General features: G+C 37.6%; 3 protein-coding genes across 4 annotated transcripts; 2 read left to right on the top strand and 1 right to left on the bottom strand.

The window, feature by feature from the left end:
• Positions 1–2: 2 nt before the first annotated feature.
• LOC106930357 (calsequestrin-2-like) lies at positions 3–6,425 on the bottom strand. Its single transcript, XM_015007831.2, has 11 exons — positions 6,158–6,425; positions 5,043–5,127; positions 4,860–4,960; positions 4,204–4,312; positions 2,776–2,849; positions 2,192–2,322; positions 2,082–2,127; positions 1,934–1,988; positions 638–738; positions 473–547; positions 3–405 (listed from the first exon to the last, which is right to left on the bottom strand). Exons 1-11 carry the CDS (start codon positions 6,401–6,403, stop codon positions 196–198), a joined length of 1,233 nt encoding a protein of 410 aa, XP_014863317.1. The 5' UTR covers positions 6,404–6,425; the 3' UTR covers positions 3–195.
• Positions 6,426–7,301: 876 nt separating this feature from the next.
• Positions 7,302–11,752, top strand: poglut1 (protein O-glucosyltransferase 1). Of its 2 annotated transcripts, none has more exons than XM_015007832.2 (11): positions 7,302–7,435; positions 8,147–8,237; positions 8,332–8,475; positions 8,603–8,738; positions 8,811–8,932; positions 9,801–9,860; positions 10,047–10,146; positions 10,225–10,283; positions 10,364–10,531; positions 10,623–10,679; positions 10,763–11,752. In XM_015007832.2, exons 1-11 carry the CDS (start codon positions 7,372–7,374, stop codon positions 10,917–10,919), a joined length of 1,158 nt encoding a protein of 385 aa, XP_014863318.2. In that variant the 5' UTR covers positions 7,302–7,371; the 3' UTR covers positions 10,920–11,752. The 2 variants fall into 2 exon arrangements, with proteins under 2 accessions (XP_014863318.2, XP_014863319.2); XM_015007833.2 differs by having other exon boundaries at positions 7,360–7,474.
• Positions 11,753–19,326: 7,574 nt separating this feature from the next.
• timmdc1 (translocase of inner mitochondrial membrane domain containing 1) lies at positions 19,327–26,704 on the top strand. The gene is made up of 8 exons (XM_015007828.2): positions 19,327–19,601; positions 21,079–21,362; positions 22,195–22,360; positions 22,585–22,673; positions 23,553–23,620; positions 23,767–23,845; positions 26,056–26,166; positions 26,294–26,704. Exons 2-8 carry the CDS (start codon positions 21,130–21,132, stop codon positions 26,442–26,444), a joined length of 897 nt encoding a protein of 298 aa, XP_014863314.2. The 5' UTR covers positions 19,327–19,601; positions 21,079–21,129; the 3' UTR covers positions 26,445–26,704.
• The last annotated feature ends 1,195 nt before the right edge of the window (positions 26,705–27,899 follow it).

Here is a 27,899-nt window from a genome sequence, read left to right as displayed (position 1 = left end):
TGTATCGTCATTTCTTTTATTCTTCTAAAACTCGTTTTCATTTGTTGCACCATTTTTTCCTTTAAGATTCAAAGAGGAATTAATCAGAAGAAGAAGATGAACTACAGCTTCAGGCATCTACCATCTACATATTTAATAAAGCCTCTACCTTAAATGTTTCTTTAACGACTGGACCCAAACTTTAACTCTTGCAGGCTAATAGTCTCCATCATCTCCGTCGTTCTCGTCGTCTGGATTTACGTCGCCTTCTTCTGAGACGTAGAACTCGTCTTCCTGCTCATCGGCGAATTCGTCATCGTCTTCGGTGTTCACCCTCCCGGACAGGACGTCCTCGATCCAGTCCTCCAGCTCCTCCGCCGTGGGCAGGTCCTCATCGTTGGACATGTCCAACCAAACGCTGTCGGCCTGCAACAAAGTCCGCGCAGTCTTACTAAATGCCAACATTTTCAGTTCTAATCTGGGCGTTGCTTACGTCTGTCACGTTGACCACGCCGATCTGGGGCCTGAACAGATCCAACTTGAAGGTTTTTTCCCAGTAAGTGGTCAGCTGTAGGGACAACACACGTCAGGTTCATGTTTTATTTCAGGTACTTCCGGGTTTTTGTGGAGGAGAGGAAATGTGAGGGTGAGGCAGAACCAGAGGGAAGTCATCGGGGTCGATCCAGACAATACTCAGCTCCGGGTTGTTGGTGTTGTCTCTCGCCACGTCTTTCAGGATCTCCAGGAACTCGTAGCCATCTGAAGAGAAGAACCTCGTTTTACAAGAAAAAAGATGCACAACTAAAGATTTCAAACTGCTAAAAACATTTACAAAAAATTTAAGGGAAAAAAACAAACTTTGCCTTGCTGTGGAGGAATTTTGTTTCACTCTTCATTGGAGAATTTTTTTTTATTCGGCCATATTAGTTGATTCTTAAACGTAAATGGCTTGGTTAAGATTTTTGTATCGCAAATAAGTTTGGACTTTGATGAGCCACGTAGTTTTCAGGAGTGCTTAAGTTTTAACAATTCCTTTGTAACCCTTTCTTGTTGTGATCCGTGTTTTTCTGTGTAGTTATTTTGAGATTTTCTGTGTTTAGTCCTGTTTCCCTGTGAGTCTCTGTCCTGTCTTTGCTGTTGATTGTTCCCAGCTGTGTCTAGTTCCCTGATTACCCTCTATTTAAGCCCACCTGTTGCCTTTGTCCTTGTCGGATCCTTGTCGTTTGTCAGTAGTTGCACACAGTTGTACTGTGACGTCCTGTGTCTACTCAACTCTCGTCTTTAGCTTTTCAGTTACTACTGGTACAACCTCACCAAATCATGACGTTTCTAAACTGACAGTTTTCATTATAAATGTGTGCATAACTTTCTTGCCATTCCACAAATATTAAAAAAAGTATAATTTCACAATTGTAGTGTTGCAATTAAATATAAAACGTAATTAAAATCACAGAATAAGTTTGTTCACATAAGTCATTAAAAACATGATGCGACATGATTATATAATCACTTCCTGTTGTCGTCTTCATCGTTTCTGCCAGTAGTAACATCCGGTTGATGATCACATAACACAAAAAATAATGTTTCCATTGCAGTTTTCCAAAAATATACAAATTTCAACAGTGAAATAAACTACCTTTTTATCAATTGGTGTGTTTCCATTGAGCAAATTTGTTATTGTGATTTAAATTGACTAAATTATATGGTCAAAGGAAACACAGCTTCTACAGATTGGAGCAAAATGTGTTGCTTTTTAAGCTCTTATCCTACTTTGTGTTGTCAGACAGGTCCTGGTGACATAGTTTTTTTTTTTTTTTTTTTTACATGATGCCAGGATCAATCAACATTTGAAAGCCAAATTTAGCAATTTTACAAAGTGTGATGAAAAATACTGTTTTCCTACAACCCTGTGCAGTTTGAAACAGTTCAAATCTTTGAATAGATGAATACAGACCTGGATCTTCCTCCTCAGCGAAGGCAACAATATGTATCCCATCCATATCATCCTCCTAAAGAACAGACGAAAAAAACATTTTACATCAACTGAGGTTGCTATAATTGAAAAGAAAGTTAATTTAATTACCAAAGATTTCATTGCTCACCCAAATCTCAAACATGTTTTCTGCCCGCAGCTTCCTCAGAGTAGCCCTGTAGCGATAACACTGTAAGTCACGCTTTACTTCGCCTGAACTCTGACCTCTACAGAACTTGCCTCCTGTGTTGGTGGACAAACTCAACGATGTCCAGCTCAGACAGAGGTCTCCCAGGCAAGATGGCCGGCTCCTCCATGAACGGCTCGTAGAAATTCACTTCATTCATCTTTAGGGAGAGATGTTTGGCAACCTAGAGCAACGTAACGCTCCCATCTGTCAATGTAATACGACTAGAAGTTCTTCTAATGTGTTAAATATATCAGTTAATTAAAAATGTTTTTATTCTACTGTACTAAAACCCCATAAATATTTTTTCTGAGACATTTGAACCCACACTTACATCTTAATTCTTCAATAAACAATTAAAGCAACTGGCATAAAAGGGTGTCTTACCAAACTAACAAAACTTTAACTTACCTAGCTAGTAAAAAGTGGAAACTTACCCAGCTAGCAGCTAGCATGGTACTAGAAAAACAATATTTACTCTGTTCTGCTAATTTTTCCGTTTACTCTTGCAATCTTGTTTAGTTTTAGTTTAAATTTGTTAATAACCTGAAACATTTTAGTGCAACAAAAAAAAATCTGATCAAAGAATTAATATTAAAAATCCACAGATAGATGGAAAGGAACTATTATTACTTACAGATTTATCGAATGTTGCAAAGAACTTGATGTACGGTTGAAATCTCTCTGAGGCTTCCTGGAAAGCTTTGTAATCTGACAAAACAAGTAGAGAAAACTTATTTAGTTAAGAATAAATAATAGAAGCATAATTAAAAGAAGCCTTGATGTGGAAAGAAAGTAGTAAACTGCTTCATCTTTGGTCAGTTTTCAAAATTTCAGGGTTTAATGAAAATCTGTGCCAGTATCATGTGTCTCTTTTTTTTTTCTTGACTATAATTGCAGTTTGACCTACTACATGAAAAGCTGCGTGCTATTTAAAGCGTCTCCTGAGACAAAGTGAGAGTGTCTGGAATCAGGTTTCTCATTAACAGGCTTCATGGTGACGTAGCATCATTAGCCTCTGGATCCCATTAGCATCTCAGCGGCTCATTGGGGCACCAATGAGACGGCGGCTACTTTTTTAACCCATTAAAGCTGCAGGATGTTACTTTTATTAAAAAAAAGTTTCAATATTTGTTAAATCTATCATCATGTTGTGACCAGAGGTGGGTTAAGTACCCAGAAATTGTACTTAAGTAAAAGTAACACTACTTCAACATGATTTTAGTAAAGAAAAGGTAAGAAGCTGTCCAAGAAATTACTCAAGATTAAAACACTATTTGATATTTTAAAATTACATAAACAGATGGACCAAAATATAAAGTTAAGTGGAAATTTTGGTATTTTAAGGACCAAAAATGACAATAGTTCAAAATAATAAAATCTGGCAAATGAAATTTTTCTAACTCAATAAAAAACTTGTTAAACTTTAACAAAAACTGCAGGTGTGTGTCTCTCTGGTGAATTTTTGGTTAAAACATGTTTGTTTTTTATTAAGTGGGTAAAAAATCCAGAAATTTTACTCAAGTAAGAATAGAAATACTTACTCAAATAGAAGTAAAAAGTACAACATAGGAAAAATACTACTAAAAGTAATTTTTCCTGTAAAAGTTACTCAAGTAAATGTAACTTGTTGTTGCCCAACTGTGGTTGTGATAGTGAACAAATTGAGCTTCTCTGCTTTCTCCCAGTGCTAACTAGAAACAACCAATCAGAGCTAGGTGGCGGGTCTTAGTGCTGTCAATTATGCAGCACTAATTGCGTTGCAGGCTTTGTTGACTGTGCCAGTCAACAAAGCCTGTTGTGAATGCTAAGGCTAGTTAGCATAGCCACAGATGATGGTGGATTAACAGTTTTCCTGTTGTTTCTCCACCATTAGCACATTTAGCACAAGGAGCATTAAGCCCCGCCTCCTGGCTCTGATTGGTTGTTTTTGATCAGGGTTGGTGCAGTTCAGGAAGGAGATCAATGTTTTAATAACATGGGGCCAGTTTGAACAGGTAAAAGTTACAAGCTGCAGCTTTAAATACATTATTTAAAACGTGAATTGTCTTTTGGACGGACTGACGTAAGTCCTCTCCTCTGAAGTAGCCGATGAGGCGGATGTCCTCCTCCATCCTCTCGAAGGCCCGCAGCTCCATGGCGTTGTTGATGATCTCCACCGGATCCTCCAGAACCTGGAAGCAAAATATCATTTTCAGTCCAACTCCAGAAATCATTAGTTTTTCATTTACCCTGTGTGGGTGGTCGATATTTAAACACTTAGGGGGCTTTTCCAAATAATTTGGGTCCCAAATGTTGAACTAAATATGGTCTGAATACTAAACGGCAATGATGAAACATGGTGGTGGCAGCATCATGGTACGAGATTCTTTTCTGGAGGCCAACTCAGAAACTCAAAATCTGCAGCAATTCTTGAAAATCCAACAGTTATTTACGTATTTATGTCTATAATATCCCAATAAAACATATTAAAATGTCATTTTGCATTTTGGCAATTTGGACAGTAACATTTTCTCTAACGTTGGTGTCCTTTCAGTTAGGGGTCAATTGTTTAAAAGTTATGTAGTCCAGTTTCACAAGCCTTTCAATGTAAGTTGAGTGTAAATTAAACTACTTAGAGTAGTTATTTTATATTAGGAAGCAAAACAGTTGTGTTTTCATGTCTAAGGAAGGTGAAACTTGGGGCTAATTGTGAGATAAATGCCATATTTTCTCACTTACATCCAATAGAAATTCCACTAAGGTGTCTGCTGAAAGCTCCCCGTCGAACTCAATGACGCGGTCGTCCTTAAACACATAAACACTTCCGACTTCCTGCAGACCTGATGGGGACCAGAGGGATTATTTAGCCACATCATCTATGATGATCAATCATTAACATTAGTGTTAGATGCTAAGCCGTACCCAGTTTGTTTGCTACTTTGGCGTCTTTCTGGGAGTCCACCATTCCAAAACCAATGTCTTTATTCTCCAGGACTTGAGCTGTGAGCTGGAGAGTCAAAGCAAATAGGAAAAACTATTTTAGTCTCAATTATAGCACATTCAACTTTACTGCCATCCACTGGGATTTGGTTGGTCCATTCCACTTGTTAAGATCAGCTGGTTCATAGTCAAAGGTTTCTATCGTCCTGAAAATCTAAAATGGCCGCCATTCTTCATCAGAACCAGCCTGGTAAAGAAAGCTGGTTCTGTTTTTGCTCTGCAACATCTGGAGATAATTTCACAAAGAATGATTCTTCATAAAGTCAAGAATGTTTTGGACACCAATTCCCTCCCAAAAACTCAGAATGTCTTCAGTCAGAGACTTCTTCAGAAACACTGGATGACAGACTGCTACAGGATTGCCTTCCGCCTTTGGGACTAAGAAAGAAAACCAAAATCTACAAACACAAGCTGTGAAAACTTGATCGTTTCTCTTAATTTTTCATTTTAAAAATGAGAATTTGTGAGTTTCTAAATGGTTTTGAGAACTTTTATAATTAATAAAATGACCCAGAAACAACATCTGAATGCATTCAGTCCACCAGAGATCACATAATGGGTTTAAGTAAAAAAATAAATGTCGTGAATTAATCAAGTTGACAATATTAAAACAACTTTTAAGGTTATACTAAAGCAGACAAACAAGAGGATAAAGTCAAAATTATTCTTTTTATGCAGTAAAGAAATCACATCTAGTCCTGTCACAATAATGATATTTTTAAGTAATATAAAGCTAATAATAATGCAAAAACACATTCTCAAAAATCAATAAACTTTAAATTCTGATCAACATTTAACTCTGGAACTGGAAGACATTTTAAAAATCCAAAATAAGTAAAGAAAACGGTAAATAAAATTAATTGTGAAGCCTTTACGAGAAAAATTTGTTAAGACCAAAGCACCAGACTGGAGACTTTTATCATCCAGATTTTGGTAGAAAAATAAAAACAATAAATTCTGCAGATGCTTTTTGATTTATCATGCATTTAATTGATTTATTTGTATAATCAGTGTAAGGTTTCTGGCCTCTGCTTCACCTCCAGCACCAGCTCCGTCATCTGGAAGCGCTTCTGCAGGCCCTTGTTGTTCGGCACCGGCTCGTGGAAGAACAGGCACAGCAGGTCGTACCTCTTCAGGGCCTTCTTGTAGTTGCGGTCGTTAATGTCCAGAACCCGGTCCTTGCCGTCAAAGTTCGGGAACTCCAGACCTTCCTCGGCTCTGCTGTGCAGAACCAGTCGGAGGCTGAGGCCGGACCAAAGAACGGCCAGCAGGACGTGCTTCATCGCTGAATGACGTTTAGTTAAATAAAAACGGTTAATATTTTCTCTGTGGCTCCAGCTCTTCTTCTCTTTTTGTCCTCTCTCCTCCTCTTCCTCGCCTCATTCCAGTCCAGCTCTCAGGAGGATTTCCTTTTCCCCATCCTCACTAGAAAGCTGATTGGACTGAACTCATTTGCAGAAGATTCACCTGACATACATATTGTATCAAAGATTTGTCAGCCATTAGGGCAGTGATGTTCTTATACATTTAACATAAGGAAAACATTTATAAATCCTTTTTCAGAAGTTTTAGCACAAAGGATGCCTGAAGTCCACAAAACTATTTTATGGAAGAATAGTAAAAATAAAGAAGATATATTTTTTAGACTAAATGGGAAGACTGCTTTCCATACTTATTTGTTCCATATATTACTGGTAACTGTAGACTGATTATATAACTGCTGTACTCTTCTCTTCCTAAAGTGCATCAATTTAGATCTGTCTTCTTTTTCTTTTTTTTTGCACGTTATTCTGTTTACTTTTTCATTTTTTAGTTTCTCTTAATTTGGGAAACCAACATTCAGGACTTGAATAAATCTGAACTGATCTGGTGAAAAAGAATACACAGCAATTCTCTTTAAAAAGAATTTAAGGAGTCAATTAAAATCTATGGAGGCTTAAAAGGGACTAAATTAATATAAATTGTCTATTAAAAATAAATTATAACATTTGTTTAATGATTGAGTGATTTAATAATAATAATAGATTTGATTTATATCTTTAGATCTTAAAGGGCAAAAACAAAACAAGGAATCACAATGGATTAAAAATAAATGAATGAAAGAGATTAAAACCAAAATTAAAATAAACCAAAAATTTAGCTTGAATAAAATGTCTGTTTTATTTTGTCACTTCTGAACCGTAACCCAGGCAGAACTAGCAGAGCGCAGACTGCTGCTTTGTTCTCAGACAGAGCTGGAGGATAGCGGGAAATGGAGCGCTGGTTTCTTTGGGGCTTTCTGTTGCTGCTTCAAGTTTGTGGCTTATGTTCGGCTGGTAAGACGGATTTAAAGTTACCGTAAAGACAGACAAAAGGTTTGGACAGTCTCATTTAATCTCGTTGCGGCGCCTCGCGATAACTTTTGATGACGGAGTCATCGATCAATTAGCATAGGAAGCTAGCTGGCTGGAAGCTAGCTGCTCGAGCAACTTTGTTGCCAAGTTTACAGCGAGTATTTCCACTACAAATTTATCTGTATTGCTCTGTAGTACTTACTTAAGATGTGTTAAGGTTCTGAATAGATTTGATACATCGATGCCTGTCGATTTTAGTTTACTTTTCATTCAAACTGGATCTGTTTTAGTCTAGAAAAAGAGAGAAATTAAGAGTCTCTCCTCAAAATCCGTATCTTTAAATGAGGAAAAATGTTGTAAGGTTCCGTTTTTACATGTAGAATAATTGGAGTTTTAATTTGTTAGGAAAAGCACAAATATTATATACTAACTTCCCTCAAACTGATCTGGTTTGTACTCATGTTTATCTCTTTTGAGATGAGTTCAAAGTGGAGGAATGAAAAATATCAGCAGTTTGAAAACATATCTTATTCTAAAGTGGTGGCTGGTTGATATATATATTTTTCCTGTAGTTGACTCGGCTGATGTAACAGCAAACATGCGCATCTGGGAAATCACAAAACAAGAATACAAAAGTTCAAGTGAAAACTGACAACATCGGCCTCAAATTTCTTTTTTTTTTTTTTTTTTTAGATAACACGTGGAAGGAAATACAAGAAAAGGTGTCAGAAGCTGTTAAAGGACACAAAACATGCAACCCTGTTAACTGCAGCTGCCATCTTGGGTGAGTAACTTCAACTGAATATAGGTGTATAAATAAAGGAAATGTATAACATATGTGGTGTGTTTTCTTTTTTAAATCCTAACTTGCATCTCAGCGTCCTCCATCATGACCTGAAGCCGTTTGAGAGGGGAATCTCTCAGGATGTCATGGCAACCACGGTTCAGAAAGGTGTGGGCACCCACTACCAGGTCATCGGACACAAGCTGTACCGGGAGCACAACTGCATGTTCCCTGCAAGGTGCATGAAAAGTGTCTGTTTATTCACATAAATACTGTGTTAGAAACCAGATTGCCTAAATCTGGATTTAGGCAAGTTAAATTAGGTAACTTTACTTTCGGTAAATCTGGTTTCTTGTGTGTTTTAGGTGCAGTGGAGTGGAGCATTTCATCCTGGAGGTTGTTGACAGGCTGCCTGACGTGGAGATGGTGGTGAATGTGAGAGATTACCCTCAGGTGCCCAACTGGGTTCAACCGATTCTGCCCGTCTTCTCGTTCAGTAAGGTCAGCATCTGGCCAGTGTTTGTCGTTTGAAGACGCCGAAGCGTTTGTGAATTAAACATGTTTTGTTTTTAGACGCCAGACTACCAGGACATCATGTACCCGGCGTGGACGTTTTGGGAAGGCGGGCCCGCCGTGTGGCCCATATACCCCACCGGACTGGGCAGATGGGATCTGATGAGGGACGAGCTGAAAAAGTACGATAAAACACTTTTTATTTTCAATATTAAACTTAATATAAAGTTATTTTTGTCTGTTGAAATTACATAAAACAACCTTGCAAATGCAGTTTTACTCTCAAACCTTTTCAAGGTTGTAAATATACATAAAACTAAAACTATTTTGTGCAAAAAAAAAAAAAAGAGCAAAATGTATTTGTGGTATTGTTGAATTTTAGACCTGTAGCAATAAACAATAAATTAATTAAACAGATGAAATGATAAAAGGTAAATATCATATATTTTTATTGAGTTTATTAAGCGATTCACACAACATTCACTCATTTATTCATAAGTTTAAAAGGGCTCAATAATTTCTATTTATATGATTTGTTGTTTTTCTTTTTCTTTAAAGGAGAGTTTTGTTTACAGAGACTTCATAATTAATTTTATTTTTAGTTTTGTATATTTATTTTGGATATTTAAAATGTTTTCCAGTTCCAGAGTTAAATGTTGATTAGAATTTAAAGTTTACTGATCTTTGATTATGCATTCTTTCATTGTTATGACATTATCTTACTTAAAAATGGTCTCAAAACAACAATTGAAATAACTTCTGGGACAATTTATCACAAGCAAAAAAATGTTATCATGTCAGGTCTATTGTCGTTCATTTTCACACCTCATCTACTTAAAATACTTAAAATATAAATTATATTTGAATTTATTTTAGGTTCCTGTAGGTCGGTTGTGCCTCATATTGGCCACTAGGTGTCAGTAATGTTCTTATTTAAAACTCAGAGAAACGAGAGCAGCTGCAGAATAATTCTGGTCCTTTTGGAAGCAAACTGTGTTTTTTTTGTTCATTTTCCTGAGATGCAACATGAAAAGTGATTCTGATGTTTAGGTCTGCAGCTCAGTGGCCTTGGAAGAAGAAAGAGGCCAGAGGATTCTTCAGAGGCTCCAGGTAAGGAATATTTAGTTACTACATCCAGGATGCTTCATGGTTTCTGCAGGAGCGTGTTTAAATTAATCCAGTAAAGATACATGTTTGTCTTTATAAAATAAAATCCAGTGAAGTTTGTGATTTTTAACATGGAAAGAAAAGATGTCTAAGTCATCTTGTGTTTTTTTTTCTTTTTCCTTTCTGCAGAACCAGCGCTGAGCGCGACCCTCTCATCCTTCTGTCCAGAGAAGCTCCAGATCTGGTGGATGCTGAGTACACCAAGAACCAGGCCTGGAGGTCCGAAAAGGTCCGACACGCAGCCACACCGAACCCATCGCCTCTGCGTTAAGATCTACCGTTTACCCTTTAATTTTCTGTCTTTTAGGACACACTGGGCAGACCTCCAGCTAAAGAAATCCCTCTGGTTGATCACTGTAAATACAAGTAAGCATCTTTTTTAAGCGTATAAATATTATAATCACTGAATTACTTGTCTGAATGGACTGTTCGGTGTGTCCTGTTAGATATTTATTTAACTTCCGGGGTGTGGCGGCGAGTTTTCGCCTCAAGCATCTCTTCCTCTGCGGCTCGTTGGTGTTTCATGTGGGCGACGAGTGGCAGGAGTTTTTCTACCCTCAGCTCAAACCCTGGGTCCACTACGTCCCGGTCAAACAGGACTTATCTGACGTCAGGTAGCTTGTTATTTTATGGATATTAATGGGAAAAGAGACACAAATACAGTAAAACTCCCTTTAATGGTGATGTCACATCCTGTGTTTGCAGAGAGCTGCTTCAGTTTGTCAAAGAAAATGATTCTGTCGCACAAGAGATCGCCTCCAGGTAACTGAAAACGTTTGAGAACTACAGGTGGGTCTAATTGAATAAATGAAATCCAAAGATATCAGCAACTTTTCTCTTTATAGAGGTCAGGAGTTCATCCTGAACCACCTTCAAATGGGAGAAATCACGTGTTACTGGGAGAAACTCCTGACCGAGTTCAGCCAGCTGCTCACCTACAAACCCAAACGGAGGAGCAACTACAAACAGATTGTCCAGAAACCCGTCAAAACGGAGCTTTAAACTCTGATACGAAGGAGAATCAACAATTATGAATGTATTTTCTGTGGTACGAATTTTTTATTCTATTTTTATTTTTATTGATTCTCATTTTTGGGTTCAAAATCACAGTTTCAAAACTTGGTCCAGATCTTTCATGTATTTTTTTTAGACGGTTCCTTAATCGGCCACTAGAGGGCTTGCACATCTCCAGTATCTATGAGATAATTTTCTGTCAAAAATCACTATTTCTAGATTTTTAGATCAAGTTTATTTGTGCAGCATATTTCTGTAACAGCTCAAAGTTTCTTAAAAAATAAAAACACAGTTTAGAGACGAAAACGAACTGTAAACAGGAAGTACTTGATCTCAACGAGGTTTCTATCAGTATTCATCTCATTGTCGTGATCTTCAGTGTTGCGTTTCTTTCTTGTAATCAAAAATACTTAAAGGTGGAAAAATGGAAGGTTTCGAGAAGACTGTTAATTATTTTTTTTAAATGAATCTAGCTGCTATTTTTGGCAGGTTTTTAGAACTTGAATAGTGTTTCACACAAAGTGCCAAACGATAGCAATAGTTTCCATATGTGCATTTTTTTACACATTTCATGTTTTTCTTTTTGATAATAAACAGTATCAGGTTGGCGTTTACCAGGATTTTACTGAATATGTTGTAGTATTTGTACTGTCCTGTCAGCTAGACACACGTTTGGTTTTTTCCGTTTGTGAATTTGTTGCACATTATGGCTAATTTGTGATCAGAATTGACCAAAGATGCTCTGATCATTGTCTGAGCATAATCATGGTTCGTTTCAAAGTTTCTTTTATTACAATAAAATTTGAAAAACAACTTTCAAACCAACTTTGCTCCTCTTATTTATATATACAGTATATATATATATATATATGTAACATAGTTAAAATGGTTGAGGTTAAATCCTGCTAAAATGCACCATCTGCTGGTAAAAAGTTGTATTGCATTCACCCTAGAAAGAGCGAGGTATTATGGGTAATCCTCAGAGCCATGAGGATCACTGACGAGGAGCTTGTTTTATGCCAGAGACTGACCTTACCTCCATGCCCGTTCTGTGAAATGCAGATGGAGAATTAAAGAAACAGCTGATGCCAACTTGAGCAGCTCCTTGTCGTTCATTACCACACCGATAGAAGCCACCAAAACCACATAGGCCACAATGGTGCCGTGACTCGTCAAGACCTACATCGGACCGGGCTGGTGACTTCTCATCCTCACGTCGCTGGAGCTCCACTGTGTCATCTGAATTTGCAACGGAAGTCTAAGTAGCGCATCTGAGTGTGTTTGTACATCTTTGTGAAAGGACATTTCTTTTGAATGCTCTTGGACTTTTGTCAAGATGAGTTTCAGTAATTTTGGACAATCAAATGTGACTCCACTCTGTATTGGCAGAGGTAGAGGGTTCTCTAACACCCCTGTTCCATTTTCATTGGGTAGTCCATCACTTGATGTACATACTGTAAATGACTCATTGGTGACTGGGGAAACTGTTACACCCAGTGGTCAGACCTGTCCTACTATTCAACCTCCTCAGTGTTCTAGCACATCTATCCAAGATTCTCATGTTGATAATGCTGGGCTAGTGGATCAGATGAGCACTATTGTCCAACAAATAGGGCAACAGCTGGCTGATAGTGTTATGGCACACCTGAACTCAAGCAGCCCAAGTGGAACTGTAATTGAAACAACTCTAAATGAGAACCATCAAGTCCCATGCGGCTCACTGGATCTTTCTCAGGTCCAACTCGTCTCCAGAAGCCAGGTGAAGGAACCACCTATTTTTAAGGGGGAGAGTTCTGATACAGTTACAGTTGATGAATGGGAGGACTCGATGAAAAATTACATAAAAAAGAGTGGTGTGCAGCAAGAACACCAGGCTGAGGAGATCCTTATCCATCTTAGAGGCAGAGCGAGGGATGTTGTGAGGTGTGGAATACGCAACTGTGGAATTGATGTTCAGCGTAATCCACAAGCCATCTATTCGCTTCTGCGCAAACATTTTGGGTCTGATCAGTGCTCTCCCGTACCACTTGCTGATTTTTACTCCACCCGGCCAAGAGAGAACGAGGATCCATTCGAATATTGGCTAAGATTGAATGGAGCAGCTGATGTTGCTGCTAACCGACTTAAAGAACAGGGTAAGACCTTTGACAATCCAAGTGTTGAAGTCACTCGCATGTTCATCAGATACTGCCCATGTAAAGATTTAGCTCTCACCTTCAGATCCAAGACCATAGAAAAATGGTCGGCACAAGATGTTCAGGAAGTGTTAGATGAGTATCATATGGAAAAGGGACTGCGGTCTGCTGAGAAAGAAAGCAGACTCAGTGTGAACCGAGCAGAAGTGGCCTGCACAGCGCCCACATCTGTTCAAAAGCAGGAACTGCAACAATGTGTGGCCCCAGACAATTCCACAATGGAAAGACTGATTGGCATGTTGGAGAAAGTGCTACTTCAAGCCCAGTGCAACTCCCAGTCCAGCAGAAGGCAACTTGTTAAAACCCGTTTGCCGAATATTAAAGGACTGAATGACATACCATGTTCTGTGTGTAATGATAATTCTCACACTGCACGTATGCACTGCCGACAGAACAATCTGTGCTTCTTCTGTCATCTTCCTGGCCATTCAAGTCGAAACTGCAGTCAGAGAGATCAGCTACCTTCCCACAACCAACAGGAAAACTGAAAGATCTGCGTGGAGGGGAGGACAGCGCAGATCCTCTTAGTGACACTCCCACCTTGGATTCTTCTGATGATTCAATGTCGACTGTGGACTCTCTGTTTTCCTTTGTAAAGACAATGTTTGCTGGGTAGATTTGTGTTAATTCAAAGTTTTTTGGGGGTTGTTTTTTTTTTCTCGGTGATTGCCTTATAGAGCAACGGTTGAATATCAAAAGGTGTAAATGGCATCTTTTGGGTCTGTGTTGGTGAGAGTATTGGCCACACTCTTGCTAGCATTATTCCTTAGGGGAAGTTTTGAACTGATGTGACAACTATGTGCTCTCTTTATCGCACTTTTATTTTAGTGCTGTGTGTGCTTGTTTGATGCAACCCCATTTTAGCAGAATTTAAGGGGGGTGTATGTAACATAGTTAAAATGGTTGAGGTTAAATCCTGCTAAAATGCACCATCTGCTGGTAAAAAGTTGTATTGCATTCACCCTAGAAAGAGCGAGGTATTATGGGTAATCCTCAGAGCCATGAGGATCACTGACGAGGAGCTTGTTTTATGCCAGAGACTGACCTTACCTCCATGCCCGTTCTGTGAAATGCAGATGGAGAATTAAAGAAACAGCTGATGCCTATGAGAGGCCCCATAGGCCAAAACCTACAAACTCTCTTACACGTACTATCAAACCCTCTCGCATTCGCTATCAAACCCTCTTACACATACTATCAAACTCTCTCACATTCGCTATCAAACCTACAAACTCTCTTACACGTACTATCAAACCCTCTCGCATTCGCTATCAAACCCTCTTACACATACTATCAAACCCTCTCACATTCGCTATCAAACCCTCTTACACGTACTATCAAACCCTCTCACATTCACAGTCAAACCCTCTCACATTCGCTATCAAACCCTCTCACATTCACAGTCAAACCCTCTCACATTCACAGTCAAACCCTCTCACATTCACAGTCAAACCCTCGCACATTCGCTATCAAACCCTCTCACATTCACAGTCAAACCCTCTCACATTCACAGTCAAACCCTCTCGCACGTACTATCAAACTCCCTGACAGAGTTTGATTGCAACGGAAGTTATCTTAAAATTTCAGTTTCTGATTGGACCCCTGGCAGGCTTTTCAAAATAAAAGCGGACCTCCGGTTTATGTTTGATTCATGTTTCTCTCCTGCGGCTTTAAAAATGTAAAACTTTGTGTTAATTGATTTGCTAAATGTTAGAGCCATAAATAGGAAATATTTAAGTTATTTGTAAGATGGTTTGTTTGTATTTTATAAAATTTAGTTAGGACGATTGATATTTGTTTAGGCATTTTTATTGTGCAATTTAGTTTTATTTTGAAAGGTCTAGGGAATGAAACAGATATTGGATCTATTGCCATAACACTAAAGGAAATCATGTATCTGAAAATAAATTAAAACATATTATGTTGGCAAAAAATTCTGTAAACCACATATGTGCTACTTCAATCAAAATTGCTGACATTTGACATTTAACAAATCTTTCAGATTACATAAACAATACCTTACCAGGTACTTTTCTGACTTCAGGATGACACAGGGACACCTATAAGACCAATTTTAACTGAGGTTGCACATATGTGCTTTACAGGATTTTTTGCCCACACAATAATTTTTTTTTTTCAGATACATAATGTTTTTTCCTGCATTCTTTTGGGAGCTTGTTGGTTCCTAATTACATATCAATCATAAAATCGGACCCTGACATCTCCCGGAACCGGATTTGGGTTTGTTGCCTCAGGGCAACATTGCTCTACCAAGGGGTCTAAAACGGCAAGTTTTCTACAGTGATTATGAGAAATGAAATACAAATCAAACAAAAACTATATTCATAAAAAACTTTTTTTCACAAAAATAAATCAGACATGGTTCCAACTCACAAAATATAAAATAAACAACTAACTTTCATTAATGAATGGTACATTTGCGCAAATTACTAAAACGAGCATTTGTGTGTTTGTACATGGGTATGTTTGGCAGAGTTAGAATCACTAAGGATGTTGAAATTAGTCTTTTTCCCCATTATATGTTAAACATCAGGAAGGAATTGCTTGCTAATGTGAAAAAAAGTGTGTATCACATTTTTGGCACTTGATTACTGGCGTACCTGGGAATCACCATGTGGTTATCTGATTATCTATGGGTTGTAGTGACCAGATTCATATCAGTGACAGGAGTTAGGGGTGCAGATTATAAGAGTTTGTAGTTCTGATTTTTTTGGTAGAATTTGAGCCAAGCAAAGGACAACATTTCCACCAGCTCCCCTATCTGGTAGATTTGGCCCTGTGTAGATTTTCAAGTTGTAAGGAACACCATCTGCACCAGCCATATGAAGTACCCTGCAGACCCGTTATATTTGGGTTTAGCAGGTATTGCTTCAGTCTTTACCTGCCTTGGAATGGGGCCATTTGTTCATTGATGACCAGCTCTTCACCCTTTGGGACTCAAGTCAGTTTTGAGGATAAACAAACAATGAAATAATGGTTTTACAATGGATCCTCATGTTTTCATTGGGAATGACCCCAGCTTATGAACCATGCACCTTTTGTCCATGAAATGATCTTGCATCCATCTCCTGTTGCTGTTAGTCAATAATAAAGTTTAAAAAAATCGGCTTTGATAATTATTTTGTAGTCAATTGAATATCATCACATTAGAATAATATTGTCTGAGCAAAAGGGCCCTAACTGCGCAATGTTGCCGTGAGGCAACAAACAAAAAAACACAGTTTTAGCATATAAATTATTTTTTTAAAAATGTCTTGAAATGATCTATAATGCTTCTTTACATACTTACAGATATTAAAATATTTTAGTTAGAGTGACCCAAATTTAAACATGAAGAAAAGTGATGTATAACTTACAACAAGGAGGCAAGGTGTAGCATGCACCTCCTCTTCATAAAAACGACTGCTCCTCTTCTAAGTAAAAGGTCACATGAACCTCAATACCTCTTTTATTTGGACAAAAATATGTCTGGAAAATAAAATTACAGCGCAATGTGAGGTACAGAAATGTGGTTTGTTGCCCGAGGGCAATGCCATGCCATAGAGGGTTTTAATTTGCAAAACATTATGTATCTGAAAAAAAAAAATTATTGTGTGGGCAAAAAATCCTGTAAAGAACATATGTGCAACCTCAGTTAAAATTGGTCTTATAGGTGTCCCTGTGTCATCCTGAAGTCAGAAAAGTACCTGGTAAGGTATTGTTTATGTAATCTGAAAGGTTTGTTAAATGTCAAATGTCAGCAATTTTGATTGAGGTAGCACATATGTGGTTTACAGAATTTTTTGCCAACATAATATGTTTTAATTTATTTTCAGATACATGATTTCCTTTAGTGTTATGGCAATAGATCCAATATCTGTTTCATTCCCTAGACCTTTCAAAATAAAACTAAATTGCACAATAAAAATGCCTAAACAAATATCAATCGTCCTAACTAAATTTTATAAAATACAAACAAACCATCTTACAAATAACTTAAATATTTCCTATTTATGGCTCTAACATTTAGCAAATCAATTAACACAAAGTTTTACATTTTTAAAGCCGCAGGAGAGAAACATGAATCAAACATAAACCGGAGGTCCGCTTTTATTTTTGAAAAGCCTGCCAGGGGTCCAATCAGAAACTGAAATTTTAAGATAACTTCCGTTGCAATCAAACTCTGTCAGGGAGTTTGATAATACGTGCAAGAGGGTTTGACTGTGAATGTGAGAGGGTTTGACTGTGAATGTGAGAGGGTTTGATAGCGAATGTGAGAGGGTTTGATAGCGAATGTGAGAGGGTTTGATAGCGAATGTGAGAGGGTTTGACTGTGAATGTGAGAGGGTTTGATAGTACGTGTGAGAGGGTTTGATAGTACGTGTGAGAGGGTTTGATAGTACGTGCAAGAGGGTTTGACTGTGAATGTGAGAGGGTTTGATAGCGAATGTGAGAGGGTTTGACTGTGAATGTGAGAGGGTTTGATAGCGAATGTGAGAGGGTTTGACTGTGAATGTGAGAGGGTTTGATAGTACGTGTAAGAGAGTTTGTAGGTTTGATAGCGAATGTGAGAGGGTTTGATAGCGAATGTGAGAGGGTTTGATAGCGAATGCGAGAGGGTTTGATAGCGAATGTGAGAGGGTTTGATAGCGAATGTGAGAGGGTTTGATAGCGAATGCGAGAGGGTTTGATAGCGAATGCGAGAGGGTTTGATAGCGAATGCGAGAGGGTTTGATAGCGAATGTGAGAGGGTTTGATAGCGAATGCGAGAGGGTTTGACTGTGAATGTGAGAGGGTTTGATAGCGAATGTGAGAGGGTTTGACTGTGAATGTGAGAGGGTTTGATAGTACGTGTAAGAGAGTTTGTAGGTTTGATAGCGAATGTGAGAGGGTTTGATAGCGAATGTGAGAGGGTTTGATAGCGAATGCGAGAGGGTTTGATAGCGAATGCGAGAGGGTTTGATAGCGAATGCGAGAGGGTTTGATAGCGAATGTGAGAGGGTTTGATAGCGAATGCGAGAGGGTTTGACTGCGAATGCGAGAGGGTTTGATAGCGAATGTGAGAGGGTTTGATAGCGAATGCGAGAGGGTTTGACTGCGAATGTGAGAGGGTTTGATAGCGAATGTGAGAGGGTTTGACTGTGAATGTGAGAGGGTTTGATAGCGAATGTGAGAGGGTTTGATAGCGAATGTGAGAGGGTTTGATAGCGAATGTGAGAGGGTTTGATAGTATGTGTAAGAGGGTTTGATAGCGAATGTGAGAGGGTATGATAGTACGTGTAAGAGAGTTTGTAGGTTTTGGCCTATGGGGCCTCTCATAGATGCCAACTTGAGCAGCTCCTTGTCGTTCATTACCACACCGATAGAAGCCACCAAAACCACATAGGCCACATATATATATATATATATATATATATATATATATATATAAACACGTATAAATAATATGTGTCTTTTGCTAGGTAACTGTTTAGATTGGTGCAAAAAATCATTTTTCATTTTATTGTATTATTTTTTTTAGGCAAAATAAAATTTCAACCAATCTGCAATCACTTTTTAAAAAAAATCACATTTTCCTATCCTCTATTTTGAAAATTGTATCATGACTGTAAATAAACATTTTTAAGTCATGTCCAGTGATCTATTAATATTTTTAAATTAGTCAAATGGCCAATATTTTTTCTCATGATTTGTTTTGATGAGTAAACTCAACATTATTTAAAGAGGATATTGTAAACATAATTGCTGTGTATCTATGCTACTTGCACTGAAAAAAACGCAGTATTTTACAGACTATTTTTATCTAGATATCTTAATACACTTGAAATAAAAAAGAAACTAACTTTAAAGTAACTTTTCAGAAAGATATAGAAAATTGTTTTAAGTCAATAATTCCTTAATATTTGTGACAAAATCAGTACTGGGAAATTATTGCACTTGTATGGGGAAAAATGTGAAATAAAGGAATGAAACTGATACTTTCTCATTAATATAAAGGGATCATTTACATAACGCAAGTTCCTATATCTTGCTTAAAAGTTAGTTTTGTTTAATTGTAAGTTTAGTAAGAAATGTTAATTAAAAACTAGACCAAAATACTCTAATATTTTATATCTTGGCAGCGTTGCCTCGGTGTTGCTGCGGTAGTGATTCGTTTACCACTCTGGCCACCAGGGGGCGCGTCTCTCCGGTCACTGTCTCCGCTCTGCATTTTTCTTGAGCCAGAGTCAGAGGTTGTGTTGCTGCAGTAGTAGGTGTGCTTTCAGAAAGTCAATGTGGGATGACCGTCAGAAGGACACGTGAGAAGAGAAATACTGTCATTCATGTTCGTGTTTTCCGGACGTCTCCACTAAATAAGACCCACATTTTCCTGCTGCTGAATCCCTCCGCGGCCGCATCTTAACCTTCATGTATGAAGCTAATGGGAAGCTAGCACCCCACACCGATAGCTTAGCAGAGCAATTGGCTATACTATGTAAGTGACTTATAAAAAGTTATGAATTAAAACATTTATATTTTTGTTCGTAAAGACAAATTGTGTTTTGACTTTGCTATACAGGATAATGTAACGTTTTTCTCATGTAGCAGTTTGACCTGACGCAGGTATTGATTAGAAACTGCTACTGTAGCTAGCTAGACAAGAGAAACACGAAGGTGAATATATACTGAAGTACAAAATGAGATTTAAAATGTATTTAGACTAAAAGTGGATTTATTTTCTTAACCGTAGCGGTTCATTTTTATGTAGTGGTAGAATAAAAATATAATTTATTGCCCCACATTGGGAAAATTCAGGCGTACCAGTAGTGAAATGAAGGTAAATAGAAGGATGCATATTCAAACTAAGGTCAAATAAATTAATAAAAGACTGTACAATAAAGGGAAACGTACCACTTATGGACAATATTACTGTACAGTTGATAAAATACTATATTGCAAGAGAAATGTGCAACTGGGAAGAGTCAATTTAAGAAGTGTACAAACTATTTTTCCATAAATAAGAGTACAATAAATTGGGGAAATTAAGGAGTAACCTTGGAATGTCAAGACTTTTTGAGTTTGTTAGGAGCAGTAATGGTTACAGATTAACAGCTGCTGGGAATAAAAAAAGTTTCTTGAAAAAAATGCAACATTTCTGAATCTGAAAAGTGGAAAATTTGCTAGAAAAAACTCAGAAATTTTGAGATTAATCAAAATTAGCTTGAGAAAAATTCAAAGTTTGAGGTTAATCGCAGATATTTTGAGGGGAAAAAATTGAAACATTTCTGAGGTTGAAAAGGCCAAAATTTGCTAGAAGATCTTAAAAATCTTTTCTTCTTTCCTTTGTAAAAAATGTGAAAATTTGTTAGTTTTAAAAGTTGAAAATTTGCTAGGAAAAAAATTCAGAAATTTCTAGATTAATTTCTGAAAATTTCAAGAAAAAAAATTCACTATTTCTGAACATTTTGAAGAAATTAAGTTGTTTTTCTAGAAGTTTTGAGATCTCAAAAGTTTAGATTTTTTTTAACCTAAATTTACTCCATTTATTTAATTACTTTTTTTTTAGCACAGATCTGGCTTTCTGATTAGCTTATCTAAAATTTTAAGCAATAAAATAGTTTTTTGTTATATTATTTAAAACTTATTTTGTTTTCCCTTATTTTTTCCAAGTCACAATCACAAACTTTAATGCATTTTTCTGGGATTTTATATGATAGACAAATATAAAATACCATAATTTATGAGAAATGTGCAGCTGAGTAATGTTATTCTTGGTGTAACCCTGCAGAAAGTAGCAAATAATATTGAACCACAGAATATTAAAGCTGCATTAATAAGCGCTAATGTGTAAAATATCCATTTACTCTCCACTTCCGCCACTAGGCTTGGACACATTTAAGATTTTTCATGTCCTCTGCTCTCATTTAAACTTGTTCTCGTTGCGTAACTGAGTGTTTCTTTCTCTGCTGCAGCCAGAGAACGAGCCTCGTCCTGCTCAGACAGACTCCAGCCTCCAGGGCCTGATGAGCACAGGCCCGTTCCAGGGCCTCGTCCAGACCGCCATGCCTCGCTTCTTCTGCTTTCTGCTCCCCAGGGTGGATGCAGCTGATGTGGCTGCTGGGCAGATGCCCTCTTCCTCCTCCTTCTCCTCCTCTTCCTCCACTAGTCCTGCAGCCGGCTCTCTGCCAAAGAACATCGGGAAGCCAGAATTTCCAGACACAGGATGGCAGCGCATCAAGGACATCTTTGATCGAGAGTCAGTCTGTTTTCACTCTCAGTTTGATTATTTTGTGGTTCTATCGTCTGTTTAGCTTTATTTAAATGGACGGGACTCTTTTTTGGGGGGGGAATTCATAATCATAAATTAATCATAAATTAATGATTTCAGGGTTTTCAAAGAAACACACCGAACATATTTGTGGGTTATGCAGAAAAACACAAAGAGACTTGTTCAGGATTATAACTCTGCTGTTAAAAATTATTCATCATGATGCTGCCACCATCTTTTCTATGCTGTACAAGTCATAGTTCTCCTTTCTTCCTTCCTTCGTTTCTCATGTTCTTCCTGTCTTGTCCTCCTTTTCTTTCTGGTATCTTTTATTCTTTTCCTTCTTTCCTACATCCTTCTATCTTTCTTTCAAACTTCCCTTCTGATTTTTTTGCATCCTTCACGTTGCCTTTCCTTCCTTATTTGATTCCTTGTGTCCTTCCTTCAACTCTTGTAATATGCTGCAGATTTTTCATAAATCCTTTTAAAAATGTTAGAAATGCATTAAAAGATGTAAATAAACAAACATGTCATCTCTTTTTAAGTATTGCTCTCATTTCTTTAGTGAATTTGAACCAAGTAGTTTTGGGTAAAAGATTTACAAACAAATATTGTCTTTAATACTAAATGTATATATATTTCCTTTTATAACTTCTGTTCTGAATGTGATGTATTTTGGAGCAAAATGCATTTTTAACTCTCTATACTCTATTTAGCAATTAATCGATCACTAAACTAGTTGATTATTTCAATAATTGATTAATCGCGATTAATCGATTCAGTTCTGGTTGATTTTTTTCTTGTTTTTTTCTGATTGTAGTGAGATGCAGAGACCCTCAGAGGAAGTAATGACCGTGATGAAGTGCGGCATTCTGGGAGCTTTCACCGGCTTCCTGTACGGCGGCCTGCCAGCTGCGCGCCTCGCCAGGCAGCGGTACATCCAGATCAGCCAGGCGGAGATGTATACGAGTCGCGTGGAAGCAGTCGTAAGTGAATCCTCATTGGAGTGTGAACCGTCCTACTAATCGGTTTTGATCGTCTGAATTTAGCTTTAGGGGAGATTTTATGAATTTCTCACCTTTCCCACATGATTTTGCCAGGAAATTGCTGTAAGATTAATAAGAAAGTGTATTTTTAAGACGTCATAATCTCTGATTTTTGAGGTGACAGGAGTAAAAAATAAAAGCATCTTTGTTGTATTTCCAATTAGCGCTCCGCTCACAACGCAGCGATCCGAGGTTTCCTACGGTACGGCTGGCGATGGAGCTGGAGAGTCTCTGTTATCGTCACTTTGTTCAGGTGAGCAGAATAAGTGGATCATTTATGACACCTGAGGGTTAATTCACAAGGAAGGAAATCGATTTTTAATTAAATCCTGCAGGACGCTTCCCCTGATTCAGCTACGGAAGTGTTTATTAAAATCTGCCTTGAAAAAGTTGCTATTTTTACAAACTTCAAAGAATTTTATAGAGAAAACAATCAATTATGTTAATTATGTGGATAATAAATGGTTGCTGGTTGAAATAAAATAAAAAAATCAAACAAGAAAAATTAGAGCATCTCTAAATGAAACAAAGTAGGCCTGTCGTGATAAATTAATTCATTGCATAATAAATTAGAATAATGTCCATAATTCCCATTTGCATGATTTATTGTTCTTTTCTTTTTCTAAAAACTGGGTGATAAAAGTTTTCAGTCTGCTGCTTTAGTCTCGGTTGTTGTTTACAGACTTTAAAACTCATTTTATTTGTTGTTTTGTTTCTTTATTTTGGATATTTAAAATGTCTTCCAGTGTTGAATATTCATTAGAATTTAAAGTTTATTTATCTTTGACGACATGTTTTTACATTATTAGCATTATAGTTTCTGAAAATAGTCTCAAAATGACAATATTATTGTTTATCGTGATAACATTTGGGACAATTTATCGTAATGAAAATTACAAGCAATTTTTCTACATACTTCACCCTTTTCCTGAAAACTGCTACATAAAAATTACAGTAAAATGCGTTTTTTGTTGTATTGCGATAAAATACTGAAAAATTCAAGAGTTGTAAAGGCTTTACCAAGATGCTGTGTGATGAATAATGAGGAAAACTAACAAACTGAGAGTTTATATTACACATTTGTTGCTTTTTGTGTTCAGTTTGTGACTCTGTTCACTCCTCTCTGCTGTAGCTCCGTCAGCACTGGCCTGGCTGTGTACAGGAACAAAGACGCTGTCAGTAATTACGTTGCAGCTGGAGGTGAGTTGCTTCGTTTATCTGACCTAATGTCAAAATAAAACCTTCCACTGTTACATGACGTCATACTAAAATCAGTTTTTACATCACTGAGCGTTTAAGTAAATCAGGCGGTGACTGATGATGAAACTCTCTCTCTCTGTGTGCAGCTGTCACGGTCGGCCTCTTCAGGCTGAACCTGGGCCTGAGAGGCCTGGTGGCTGGGAGCGTCATCGGAGCGGCGCTGGGGTAAGAGCCGCTTGTCGTTTCACATTGATGAAGGATTCAGTGTTTTTAACGCGACACAAAGAAGAAGAAAGGACAAATAATTCAGTCTGTAGACGTTAAAATGTGATTCCTCAAACGACCAGCAAGAAAAAACTGTAGCTGTGTTTCTATTTACCTCAAAAAAATACATTTACTTAAAGGAAGCTTGCCAAATTTGAGACTCATTTTATTAAAATGCACCACAGGAAACCATCAGACTTTTAATTATTTTTTCTTCTTTAACGACGCAATTTAATTGTTTTTGCTGAGACACAATTTGATTATGTTTTGTTTTGTCTTTATTCCTTTTTTATTTTATGTTATTTCTGTTGCTGTTATTTTTCTTATCTGGTTATTTTGCACTAATTTGTTGGAATGCAATATTTATTCTGTGTGCACTAATTGCTGATAAAAACACACTAAAACAAAACTTTACAACTTAGATATTCTCTGCACTGTAAAGCAATTTCCCCTTGAGATCAATTAAATATATTATTTTCTGTTTTATTCTATAGCCGTATCGTAATAGTCAACTCTTTTTTGCATCACACAAGTCATGTGATCCACATCAGGATGTTACTACTGGCAGAAACGACAAAGAAGACAACAGGAAGTGGTTGGATTATGATGTTTTTTGTCGCAGTTTATAAAAAGTTGAGTTGAATCCAATGCTCTTCTGTAAAATGGCCGACTATAATTTCCCCAAAACGCCAAAAGTAGGCGGGACTTGTCGCTCCAACGCCTCAATGTTTCCTCTGAAAATCTCATGTAACTGTTTATATCCGACGCTGTCATTATTTTTAATAACTTATCACATTTAATTTCATTTTTTATTTAACGGCAACACTTCAACTGAAAACTGTTGTTCTCAGACAAATACTCGTAACGGAGACGCAGCGAGAGTTTTTATCCCTGTGCTTACTTGTCGTATTTCCACTCATGCTTGTGAACAGTTTTTGCTTGAGAGCAGACGGCGCTCTGGCAGCCAGCTGCGCCCCTCGGCAGCCCTCTGCCGCCCAGCTGCAGCTCTGCCTCCATGTCTGCTCCCGCTGCCAGAGGGACTCATCTGCACCGCAGTTGGCCATATTTTTTTGGGTACTAGAGTAAAAAACGCCAGCCAAAGCATCAGCTGCCCCCTCAACATGGACACCATTACCGTTTCCTCCTTCACTCCCATCTTCTGATTTACATTTTTGTTGCTGACTTCACTCGGGGTGAAGCAGGTTGTGATTTAAAGGTTTAACCGGAGGATGGATTGTTTGTAGTTGTTGTTGTGTTGGCTCTGGACTGCTGCGTCCTGGGCTCTCTGTGCCTGAGCGGGCAGCCACCTGGAGCGTTTGATGTGAAGTAGGTGAGGTGGAAACGAGGCTGAGTAGTGATGGGAGGTAGCCGACTGCATCGCATCATGATGCTCCAGAGCTCCGCTTAAAGCTCCCGACATTAGTGGTGGAGAAGAAGGAGAGGTGAAATGAGAGGCCTGGGTGTTTATTTACTCTTATAATGAAATGTTCATTTCAAATTCATTGTTCTAAAATGTGATTTTACATTGTTTTGGTTTAAACGGAAAGGAAACAATAAAACAGGTCTCTTAAAGGGGCAGTAATATGTAAAAATGTTCTTTGTCTTTTCAGCTTTACATCATGTTTCAATGTTATTTCCTAGAATGTTGCTTTGATTCTTTTATGCATGTTTGAGAAATCCTTTAATCTCCATGGCAACCATTCAGCTGTGAAAACCCCTGGTTGGATCCAGCCCCGCCTTCGAGGTGTAGCTCCTCCTCCACTCAGCTCCTTCAGACTAGTCAGCAGCAATTAGCAAACACCTGGTGGAACATCTGTTGAGCTCGTTACAGTCGCTACTTATCTGTGAAGCGCTGGTAAAAAAAAATAAAAAATAAAAAATTATAGGGTTAATAGAGGAGCCATGTTGTGATGATTTCAGAAAGAGCTGGAGTTCTTAAAGAGACAGAGGCCCAATTTCAAAATGTTAAATCAGGAAGTAAAATTTCTTTTAAGTCATGTTTGATATGTATAACATCTTTATAAAAACTGAATGCAACACAGATAAAAAGATACAATGTGGCTGGAAAATACATAATTCTGCCCTTTTAGCACTGAGTTTCCTTTTATTTTTTTTCTACAAACACACACCGTATCGTAATTCACCATATCTTAAAATTTGTCTCTCCACAGGATTCCTGTGGGCGCCATGGTCATCGGCCTGCAGTCTCTGACAGGAGAAACCTTTAGAGAGCGGAGGCGGCGAGAACGACGAGAGCTTTACGAACTCAAACTCGCAGAATGGTAAGAAAAATATTCACACATAGGAGAGGATATGCGTGAATATTTGTGTGTTTGTCTCAGGCCCAGTAGGTTGACTTCACATGTGTGTGAAACCCTAATCCTGTGTTCTCTGTGTTGATCCGATCAGGTCGGCCCGTCTGCAGCTGACCGATGAGCTGATCGATAGTTTGAACGTCAGCGTTCAGCCAGAAGAAACCAATAAGGACCTGGAGAAGATCGAGGAGCTGCTCAGTTTACCGCGCAACGATGACAAAAACTCAAGCAGCCAATCACAGTAGCCGAATCACTTCCTGGAAGTTTCCACTCTAAATGTCGGACATGTTCTCAGTGAAGGGGTCAAAGGTTGCCTGGACTCTGGATTTGAAGAATCACCATGGAAAACTCGCTGTCCAGTGTAAAAACAAAAAGAACATTATGGTTTAAAAATCCTTTACATCCACTGCTGTAATTAATCATAGGAACTAAGAAACGTCCAACAAAATTCAAAAGTAAATGAATATATTTACTTTTCCATCTTAATAAATTATTTTTAATACTGTGAGAATCTTATTTATTTTTAAAAACAGTTTGAGGTCTTAAAGTTTGTGCTTGAAACTCTTTGCTTCACAAAACATTCGTCGTTTCATGTTTTCCTTCCACTCAACTTTCCTTTAATATATTTGGAAAGTATAGCATCACCTTTTAGTACCTTGCTCTCCTCGTGTTAGATCAGTAAAAGTCAAAACTCTGATCTTTCCTACAACCGTGTGCCATGACTTTTTATTAGCAAGAATCCATTTGGATATATACTTAGAATTTCTTGTTTATTTTAAATATTTTCCTTAATAACTTCTTGTAGTTGGTGATCAGCTTCACTTCGCCTCATAACTGCTAAAACGATGCAAAGTGAAAACTGTGGATAAAGTAGTTAAATATCAACCAACAGTTAGGCAGTATTTTAGATATTTAAAACAAAAAATAATGATTAATGGTAGATTTATTGTGTTTTTCAGCCTTTTTAAATGTCATAATAGCTTTTTTTAGATTTAAAAAATGGACAAATTAATTTCTTATACTTTTATATTTAGCTCATCAATCATCATATTACTGATTAATCTGTATTTAAACAATACGCAGCTTTTGCTGAAACATTCGTTTTGTCTTCTTTCCTTTTTAAAACCTTTGTAAACTCATGTTTTCGCAGTTTGCTTTTCTCTGCCTCCTGGGCTTTTTTAGCAAATGGGTCACACAAATCTTCGGCCCCTGGTGTAAACAAGATGCGACTAATCGGCAGCTGTGGCCCCCGATGTGGCGGCGGTACGATGTTTAAAGCTTCATCTGGACAGAGATGTTGACGTAAATCCTTCACACAGCAGGTATTTGTTTATTTACATCTCCTATAGATGGGAAAATGTTTTCACTTCTTTGTATGTTAGGATTATAGTGACAGTTAAACATTCACTGTTAAAAAAAAAACATGATTCTTTGCATAGTTTTCACCACTACTTCATTTTAAACCTTGTATTTTTAAGAACTTCTGAGGGAAAAATAGCAAAAAGTAGCAACAGCAGTTATTGTTGATAAATTAGCAATGAGCGCCCTCTGGTGGTGGCTCTCTGGAACTTCATACTTGTTTATGCATTTGCTTTCTAATGAAAAAAATAATTTGCACCTTTGGTTTAAAATAATTTTGAAGTCTTAAAATGCTTTTAATGCAGCAAAAAGTGTAGAAAATCCCATTTTATCCCAACTTT

This window comes from Poecilia mexicana, unplaced genomic scaffold (genome assembly GCF_051168715.1).
Source record: "Poecilia mexicana isolate PSO_F unplaced genomic scaffold, ASM5116871v1 scaffold_2, whole genome shotgun sequence".
Taxonomy (NCBI): domain Eukaryota; kingdom Metazoa; phylum Chordata; class Actinopteri; order Cyprinodontiformes; family Poeciliidae; genus Poecilia; species Poecilia mexicana.
The sequence above is the reverse complement of the archived record's forward strand: the minus strand, read 5'-3'. Positions and strand labels throughout refer to the sequence as shown.

Bases quoted from the DNA above. Each gene is read 5' to 3' on its own strand.
- LOC106930357 (XM_015007831.2), bottom strand. From the start codon at position 6,403: ATGAAGCACGTCCTGCTGGCCGTTCTTTGGTCCGGCCTCAGCCTCCGA. The intron at 2,128-2,191 runs GCAAGTTCTGTA...TTATCGCTACAG, and splicing joins TTTGTCCACCAACACAGGAG to GGCTACTCTGAGGAAGCTGC. The intron at 548-637 runs GTTCTGCCTCAC...TTGTCCCTACAG, and splicing joins ACCCCGATGACTTCCCTCTG to CTGACCACTTACTGGGAAAA.
- poglut1 (XM_015007832.2), top strand. From the start codon at position 7,372: ATGGAGCGCTGGTTTCTTTGGGGCTTTCTGTTGCTGCTTCAAGTTTGT. The intron at 8,476-8,602 runs GTGCATGAAAAG...TGTGTGTTTTAG, and splicing joins AACTGCATGTTCCCTGCAAG to GTGCAGTGGAGTGGAGCATT. The intron at 8,933-9,800 runs GTACGATAAAAC...TCTGATGTTTAG, and splicing joins ATGAGGGACGAGCTGAAAAA to GTCTGCAGCTCAGTGGCCTT.
- timmdc1 (XM_015007828.2), top strand. From the start codon at position 21,130: ATGAGCACAGGCCCGTTCCAGGGCCTCGTCCAGACCGCCATGCCTCGC. The intron at 22,361-22,584 runs GTAAGTGAATCC...ATTTCCAATTAG, and splicing joins CGAGTCGCGTGGAAGCAGTC to CGCTCCGCTCACAACGCAGC. The intron at 23,621-23,766 runs GTGAGTTGCTTC...CTCTGTGTGCAG, and splicing joins TAATTACGTTGCAGCTGGAG to CTGTCACGGTCGGCCTCTTC.